Source organism: Triticum aestivum, chromosome 7D (assembly GCF_018294505.1).
Source record: "Triticum aestivum cultivar Chinese Spring chromosome 7D, IWGSC CS RefSeq v2.1, whole genome shotgun sequence".
Taxonomy (NCBI): Eukaryota; Viridiplantae; Streptophyta; class Magnoliopsida; order Poales; family Poaceae; genus Triticum; species Triticum aestivum.
The window spans coordinates 218,769,304-218,778,584 of record NC_057814.1 but is presented as its reverse complement, the minus strand read 5'-3'; the positions used below and the strand labels follow the sequence as shown (position 1 = coordinate 218,778,584).

The 9,281-nt window shown below is 44.6% G+C and overlaps 2 protein-coding genes across 2 annotated transcripts; both read right to left on the bottom strand.

Moving 5' to 3' along the window:
- Positions 1-382: 382 nt before the first annotated feature.
- LOC123168798 (heavy metal-associated isoprenylated plant protein 28) lies at positions 383-1,650 on the bottom strand. The gene is made up of 3 exons (XM_044586665.1): positions 1,526-1,650; positions 966-1,038; positions 383-717 (listed from the first exon to the last, which is right to left on the bottom strand). The coding sequence occupies exons 1-3, from the start codon at positions 1,529-1,531 to the stop codon at positions 530-532; spliced, it is 267 nt and encodes an 88-aa protein (XP_044442600.1). The 5' UTR covers positions 1,532-1,650; the 3' UTR covers positions 383-529.
- A 911-nt stretch (positions 1,651-2,561) lies between these two features.
- LOC123165925 (uncharacterized) lies at positions 2,562-7,759 on the bottom strand. The gene is made up of 2 exons (XM_044583677.1): positions 7,098-7,759; positions 2,562-3,236 (listed from the first exon to the last, which is right to left on the bottom strand). The coding sequence occupies exons 1-2, from the start codon at positions 7,520-7,522 to the stop codon at positions 2,909-2,911; spliced, it is 753 nt and encodes a 250-aa protein (XP_044439612.1). The 5' UTR covers positions 7,523-7,759; the 3' UTR covers positions 2,562-2,908.
- Between the last annotated feature and the right edge of the window lie 1,522 nt (positions 7,760-9,281).

Below are 9,281 nucleotides of genomic sequence, written 5' to 3'. Positions count from 1 at the left end.
ACATGGCTAGTCTCACCTGCTCTAAGATTCGTGTTTGGATCCAATGGTCCAGGGTACATTTGAACCCAATCACTAAAAGTCCGACGTCAGGTTTTTAGTGATTTCATAATAAAAAAATAGGTAACCCCACAAAAAGAATACATTTGAGTAACGAATTTGGATAATCTCTTTTCTACTTTTCTTTCCTGTGATTGGTTTGTTTGGATCAAGTAACCACACCGATCTCTCAACATGGTAACACTGAAGTCTTGCATCATGCATCTTTGCCACCATACTTAATCCCGTGCCTTGAGGACATCTTTTTCTAGGACATCTTACACATATGCCTGGTTGACCACCCTCAAAGTAGAAGAAAAAATGTGACATATATATACACGTGAGAGGAAGAAGAAACCATCCGAAGCATATAATAAAGCAAAAACAGAAAGAAGAAACACCAAGCAAGCTCCCAGATTCGATCCAGTTTATACATGGTCGTTCAACGTCGCCGACATCATCATGCAACTAGCATGCATCTCATCGGATGAGATCAGAAGAAGCCGTAGTTGTTGAAGGCGAAGCTCCCGGCGGCGTAGGCGCTGAGCAGCTCGTTCCGCGGCGACCAGAGCTCCACCCTGAGCCCCACCCTCCTGAGCGCCTTGAGGATCTTGTTCCGGTTCGCATACCCGGTCACCACCACCTTCTGGATGCTCCCCTCCACCTCCACCCTCTCCACCCCTGCACACATACACCAATCCATCAACAATTTGTGAGATAGAGGAAGAGTCGTATTGCTTCTCTGGTCATTGCACAGTTGCACACACAACCATGCCGATCATTCAACCATAGCTAGCTACAGTGAGAAAGGCATCCATCCATGGCTAGCTTTGTTAAAAGGAGAAAGGATCGACGCATCATCAGGTTGTTCAGATCTCTCCATGGATGGATGATGGGTGCAATGAAATGACTTTAGTTTTGGTTTTTACCTTTCACTTTGGACAGGCATTTCCGTACCCTCTTCTCATGCAGCGCCACCATCTCCACTTTCAGCTCGGTGCTCTGCGTGCATGGGGGAAATCAGGGAATGAGCGCAGGTTACGCATGCATGCACATGCACTCGATCATCATGAGAAAAGTACATGAAAAATATACAGTGGGCAATGTTTGTTTTTTCACTAATCGCTCTCTTAGTTTCTTTTTACATGAATATGTTCTAAGACAGGTAGAAGTAGTAATTAACCTGCCCACCTATGTCTATGATGTTTTTCAGGGCAGTGTAGGGTGATATGAGCCATATTAAACTTGCAATCAACATGCATTATTGCTATAGATATATTGTTGCCAAATGCCCAAATGCAATGTTTAAAAGGGTACATATAGCACATTCATCTTGAAAAACGCATGTTCATCATCACGGTATCATTTCATAGAGAGAAAGTAGAAACTAATGGAATCTCCCTGAATTACAACCTCTAAATGAACAACAACCAAAAGAGGCACATTTAGATTGCGATCAGAGTGTGATTAATTAAGTAACAAGCCATACCTCCATGGATGAACCGACGATCGATCTTGCGTACACTACTTTCGAGACGATGGGAAGAAGAGGAAGAAGGGACCAAGATGAGGCCGACGGTGCAGGGCTCTTATAGCAGAAGCAGCAGGTGAACAAGTTTGGCAAAAGCAAAAAGAGCCACCGGCAGGATGTGATGAAGGGAAAAGGTTAAAGAGGGGTGCCCAAGAGATTCCCTGGTGTTTTGAAGCTATTAGCTACAAGACCTAGCTAAGCTGCTTTACTAAAGGGGGCTTAGGTCTACATGGAGAAGAGCGCGACCGGTGGTCGATCGTACCGATCGAGGCCTAGCTAGGCGTCTCACTAACTGCTGCTAGACAGTTTAGTAATCTCCGAGCTCAACTCTCAATGTTGATTTCAGCCTTGATCAGTTGCATCTAGGAGGTGCAAAAATATGTGCATGTCACTTTCGGCGTTTCATATCACCATGTGCTAGCTACAGTCACATACACAGATCGATCTGGTTCTGGTTCAAGAAAGAGCTATTGGTCGTAGAGGATCTTGGCCTGGTGATGACATGGACGCCATTGACGAGTCCAATCTACTAAGCTTGCTTTTGAGGTGTCCCCTGGCTAGCTGGACCTGGAATACAGTTTGGAATGTCTGGAGATCTGCAGGACGGACCTAATGGTTACAAAAAGAGCAAAAGCGCAAAAGGTAAAAGAAGCCATGGGATGGAAAATTAAAGAGGAGCCGTGTGAGATCGACAGCAAATGGACCACGGTGCAAGTTTGGTATTTCTTGCCTTGGCTTCGCCGGCATGATAAGCTAGCAGAGATCATGGGCTCTGAAATCATCACATCATCTTCATTTTGTTCTACATGTTGAACGGTAGTCAATTGTTTGCTTTCAATTGATTCCAATCTAACAATGCAAAGCCACTTCAGAGAAAAGGCTAATGATGCAATCCAGCAAAAAGCTGCCCCATCAACAGAGTAATTATACCTGTTAACAAACTGTTGAACTATTGAACCGATGCTATAACTGTAAATGTCTAAATGATCAGAGATAAACACAGAAGAATTAGATAGATAGCATATAACTGTAAATGTCTAAATGGTAACCACTAGGTTTTTTCTTATTTTCTTCCTGATCACAAATCCAGCCACAGACATTTCTATAAACCTTATTGTGCTGAAAAAACTTATTGCCTTATGATGCAGGCATACAGCAGACCACACAAAACATGAAAAAAACGAATCAATAGGCACAACACAACAGCCACCACCATATATCATCCGCCGGTCTCAAGCCTCGCTAACAAGCCACTAGCTGGCTACCTCTCCTCATCTACTTTTCAGAACGGATTTCTTCATCTCCATCGATCATAACAGAAATCCTCGAGACCAATCTCGCCTAGACCCACATGTTTCTGCAGGATCTGGGTGAGAGGTCCTTGAGCCGCACGACATCCTTGTGGCCTGGGTAGCCCTTGCAGGTCTCCTCGTCGAAGTTGCCACCATGGATCTTGCTGTGCCGAAGGTAGCCGAACTCGCTGCAAACACTGCCAGGGATGACGTGGTACCCGACATCCTCGATGGGGGTGTGCTCACTACAGACAGCGGCGAAGGTGGCTTCGTCAAGGGTGCCGTCCCGGTAGACGATGATACCATCCTGGTCGTTCCTCATAGCCCGAAAGACCTTGTCGAACACCCTGTCCTGCTTCGTCGTCACCGGCATGCATCTGAGGGGACGATAAATGAAATAATCAGACTTAGTTATTCTACTATTCAGGTTAGCTTCCATGAAAGGAACACATGGGGAAAAGGAAACACTGATCACCATAGATCAACTCAGGTGATTCATCACATATATGCAACGTTTGTGCCATGTCATCAGATTTGAAAGGAAAATAACAGGAACGTGTGTCATGCTAATTCAAAATCATGTTGATCTAGATATGTATAGTCTTCTTTACAGGAAGGTGATAATTTACAACTGGGATGTACCCAGGCCTGGATGTACCACTATGACATGGCGGGCTGGTGGTAGCTATGAGTTGCACTCGAGCTCACCTGCTTCTGCCTCGAAATAATATTTTTGTGAACTTAAGCAAAACAAAATAACAATACAAGTGCACATGCAGGAATACGAAGTGCACAAAAACATTTATTATAGCAAAAAAATGTTCATCGGCGTTATGTACTTAAATATAGAGTTGGTATATTAGCTCTGTATTCCTTGTGTTTTTGTGCATATATAAATCACATATACATATCTTCTAAAATTTGCAAAAAAAACTTGAAAGCTTTTCAATATCTTCATCATTTTACCGAAAAAGGGTTTCTCCCCGCTTTGTATACAAAGCAACCAACCGAACCATTTGCCATCAATCAATTTGCTTTTTTGTTTGAGAGGGGAGGGGGGGGGGGGGAGTTTGGGTGCACAGAATGTATACATGTATAAGTGACACCATCAATCATCCAACCTTTATAGGTGGCTGTGGAATGAGATGGCTTTCTCCACATGAAAAGTTAGAAGATCATACGTAAAAGGATAATAAGAAAGGAGGTACGAGCAAGGTTTTTTTTATTCCGATTTTTTTTCGGGAGGGCCCGGAAAATCCGGTTTTCGAAATTTTTCGGAAATTTTGGATTTTTTCAATCCGAAATTTTCAATTCAAAAACATTTGACGTCAAAATTATAAATTTTTAACCAATTGAGAACGTGAAGTACTTTCTGGTGAATTGGTCAGCTCGCTTACTTACCTATCGAAGGTCGTGCGTTCGATCACTTCCTAACGCACCGCGACCGATTTTTTTAGGAAGCTTGAATAAGGCAAAAAAAAATTCAAATTGCAAACAAGGGTAATCGAACCTGACACGTAAAAATGATAGGTAGCGCTTCCTACCACTTGGAGAAGTGCTTTGGTTATGACTATCTTGGTATACGAAGCCATTTGAGATTACTTAGTCTTTTAAATTAAAAAAATAAAACTTTTTGGACGGTATCGTTTTTTTTCGGAGGTCACGTAAGTTTCTGGTTTCCAGCCAGTTTTCGTTTTTGCAGAATGGAATAAAAACACTGGGTAAGAGACAAAAATGGGCAACTGTTGATCTAGGAGTACTTTGGATTTATATTCTATTTCAAATGGAGTATGTCTCGATTTCGACAAAAGCTGAATATCATATATGTTCAGATATGGGTAGAATTAAAAAGGTACCCAACATAACTAAAAAACAATGGCGCTCCGTAGGTCTTATATTTAGTTGGTATGGGATAATTTCGTTTCCAGTATCTAATAACAGAGTCCTTATCAGTTTGAAAACAAAATGATACCTAGTATATTAATTTCATATTCCTAAGAATCTTCTAATTTGCACCATAGTAGGCACCAACATGGTCGACAATAAGTCTCATAACCTGGAATGATCAAATACGACCCGAAGTAACGTACAAAGCATAAAAGCAAGAAACTTCAAAGAAATTTACTCATATTGTCTTGTCTAATCATCAGTCATTGTGCAAATAAATATCATGTCTAAATATTTGCCCATTGTCTTGAAATACTTGAGTAGTTTCCTTTTTGCTACTAGTGTCTTCAATCAGCAGAATTATTTAACAAGACGTGCATCCCTTGAGTTGAGCATTATAGGGTTAAAATCTTAATGAAAACTCAATTAACTCATGTGCACGGACAAAGACCAGGGCCATATGGACTCAATACTGAAATAAATTCAGTGACGTGATTGTTGGAGCAGTAATCGATCATCCGGCTTTGATACATTGATCAAATTGGTACGATATTTATTCCCATTTTTTTATTAAATTTATCTATTTATTCAAATATAATCAACTTACTGACATTATATCAAATATGTTAATACAACCAACTTACTTAATTTGTATTATATATGTAATTGTTTCCTTTGTCGACATTTCATTGATCATTTCCCCGCATATTGTACTACTGAATACTACCCATTTGACCCATAAATCTTCTGCTATTCGCAAAATTATCTCCGACAAAGGTTTGAATTGTGATTTGTTCAATAAGCCATGACGAGTTTCCATAAAACTGGGTGTCGACCAGTTGGCTAGTGGTGTGCGGCCCGCTGCGCGCCCAGCCACCATCCACATTTGAGTCTTGTGCTCCGCAGGGTGTGTGTCTGGTTGTTTCTTCTTAATAAATTGTTGTAGGGGCTAGTCCCTGTTGGTCCCTTTTTTTATGATTAGTTTCCATAAATCTGAAGAGCATGTGTGTTAGTTTAATACATGACATTTCCAAAAAAAAGTACAATGATATTCAAAATAATGAAATATGATGGTGCCACTTAGGAGCTAGTTTTTTTTTTAATATATAGAATTATTTCTTCTTGTTTTAGAGCCTTTTTGGATTCTACCCGCGTCCGCTGTACCAAAATGGGGCGCGCTAATATTTTGGCAAGGGAATCAGAGGCTTCCGTTTCGCTAATCAGCGGGCGTGAAATCAGAAGAGAACTGCCCCTTAGTTCCCACAAATCAGAACTACCATCCAAACAGCCCCTTAGTTCCCACAATTTTTGTCTCTTTGATACTTTATCTGTTGAGATATCAAAGTTGGCCTACCAATTTAGTTGTTGGATCATATAGTATACTCTTTATTTGGAGCAAGGGCAATCAGATGGCATTAAGAATGTGATATAGTTAAGTGTCATGTCCAAGCTAAGACATGGTATTGCTATCACGCAGTTGGCCACAACGTGAGCCAATGTGGCAACCCTCGACGTCATCTTCGGCGGCTCGAACTGGATCAACAGTAACTACGTCGTGCCGAGCTTGTAAAAACACAGCCGCCGTCTTCGCCTACCTTCATATAGGGACTCTTCTAGGAACCCCCTATCGGCGACCGACAAAGGGAAGGGTAGACTTTGCAGGGGCTATATAGCTTTGGCACGGTCTTGGGAACTCAAGCATATAGGTCACTAATGGATGAGTAGGTCAGAGCACTGCAATCCACGGAACGCTGTGGCATTAGTGATGCCAAGCAGTTTGGCAGGGCTCTAAGACCCTACTCTGTTTGCAACCGGAAGATCACGTAAGGGATTTGTCAACCTCTAGATGAAAGCCCAGGCGATTAATCTGGAACCTTGTAAATAAATACAGCCGACGTATACGGTGGTGTTTGACCGTGCAAGACAGTTACTCTGCATCCTTTGCTTACGGAGTAAGCTTAGCCTCACCGGTAACTCCCCCGGAACAAGGGTGTGCGTTTCAGCAAGATGAGGCCGGCCCTGCGCGGCGTGCGCTTTTTGAAGTTTTTCAGGCCGAGACGGGACGACGGTGTCTGTAATCATTTCAGGCTTGAGAGAGCAAGGATGGCCAGGCAGTGGGTGTGGGTGTGGGTCAATGGAACCGAACAAACACTGGGGTAGGGCGGCGCAGGAGCAGGGGCAGAGGACTGAGCTCGTAGCTGGGCACGCCGCTGACAAATTTTCATGGGTTTTTGGCCTCGCCCTCGCGTAATGCCCGTACATATTTTGCAAGCCCTCCCTGCTCGGGTTTCCTATTCTGGTGCGAATATTATAAGCGGAAAAGAAAAAGGGGGCAAGGGATACTCACGAACCTGACGTGGAAGAGGTTGGGCACACGGGCGGCGCCGAGGTAGACCTCGACGGCCCCGAGGAAGGCCTGGTACGTGCGGATGTGCAGCGCGTCCACGCGCGGGTACGGCAGCCGCGGCCGCGGGCCCAGCCACCCCACCACCGCATTACCGCCGCCGCCGCCGCCGCCGCAGCCGAGGAAGGCGTACTCCCGCCAGCGCACCTGCTGCTGATCCTGGGGCGGCTCCGGCGGCGGCGGCAGCGGCAGCGCGACGAAGCCGGCCGCGGCGAGGATGGGCTCCAGGTCGTCGTGGGTCGTTATGGGGCGGAACGTGGCCGTGTGCCACAGGGACAGCTTCTTGGCCGCCTCCTGCACCGTCAGCCTTATGTCCCTGCTCCTGCCGGCCCCGCCGGCCCCCGCGCCTGGAGCAACCGCCGACGACGCCATGGACCGACGGAGGAGGAGGGGTTTATCGAGGGGACAAGGGGGGAGAGGCGGGGACGGCTCTTGGCGTTGTTTATGCGGGAGAGACAGACAGAGAGAGATTGTTGGTGCGTTGTTTGAATCAAAAGACGGGGAGATTTCCGGAGAGGAAAGAAAGAAAGAAAATAAAGGGAAGGAAGGAGGGAGGGAGCAGGAGGAGGTGGACGAGACGAGAGGGGTCTGAGGCCACCCGCGTTGGGATTCTCTCTCGCCCGCTCGGCGTCGCAATATATTTCTCGGGCCGTGATAAACGCTCCACGCACCTGCGCTCGTTCGGTGCGATGCGGGCGGTTCCGAAACCCCTGGCGATGACGCGTGGGCCCCGCGAGGGCTTTTGCTTGCGTGCCGGGGCCAAATCCGCGCGTGTTTTGTGAAGGCTCGTGAACTGTTTCCTCTTCGGTAGAAGAGAATGTGGTGTAGTCAAAATGGAAACGGAAAAATGTTAATGCTGCCCAGAAATAGAAGTACAGCCCGAGTCCAGTGGACGGTGCTCCACATGGTCGTCCGTCTGCTGCCTGTCATGTATCTGTGTTTTTTTGTTCTTTTTAGATACTACTGCTGCCAGGGAGTAGAAGAGAAATGGCAAGATTTTCGGCTGGGTAGAAACGGATGTCCAGTAAGGATGCACTGTCTTCATAAGTGCTTGCCTATACGGGACGTCATACACCCTGTGTGATTATCTGGAGCTAGCAACACGCATAAATAGATATGTTTTACACCTGGATGTATTAGGTGTGGCATTTATTGTTTTCATGCTCGGTTCAGGTCGGTGACGTTCTCACCGACAGCTCGGTTGTCGTTTTTATCTTTTGGCTTGCTTGTATGTGAAGTTTTTTCACAGCTTTATATCGGTTCGGCCGTTTGGACTTTGTATATAAAGCAGGAAATGCATGTTTTGGGACACACGAGTGTGTTAGTGCTTATAGAAAAGAAAGTCAATAAACTATGTCAACGTCTTGCACTCAAAATGACAAGTGTTGTAGCGCTCATTCAAGCCAACGGCGTCACCACAGAGTGTTCCTTCAAAAATGAACTCGTGTGTTTTGAAGGGCTCATTCAAGTGTCGGTGAGAAAGTCAATAAACTATGTCAACGTCACTCCCAAAGAATGTTTCAGGAATTGTCATGTTATGACAAATTGATTTGTCATGCTATAACAGAGAGATTTGTCATGCTAAAAATAAATAGTTGCCATATGTTGTACCAGAAAGAATTTTTATTAGACATCAGGGGTATCTAGGGTTTACAAATGGTTGGTTGTGATCTTAGAGATAAGCATGCCGGTTAAAAAACGCTTGATGTGTAAGGAGATCTTCATCTTGATTCCGCCGAGGGCCAGGGTTAATATGGCCATGTCATCAATCTTCAGTGGGTCGTCGGCCCGAACCAATACCAACTGGCCGACGTGGCAAGTATCCCCTAATTTAGGACACCAACAACTGATATTACTGTCACACTGTCACACTTGATGTCTACCATGATCCAAATTCTCTCTGCGCCTAATCTCTCCATTGCAGGAAAACACTTCTACTTTCATTTTTATTTATGTTCTTTACTTTCAAGTTACTATTATTCTCATTATCACAAACCTATCACATTTATCATTCTGGTTCGTTCGTTTCTTGGGACGCTAACAGCATGTGCAGAATCACAGTAGTTACATCACATAAGAAATGTGACAATCTATGTGTGACAGAAATGTTACTTATAAATACTCTCCTTCG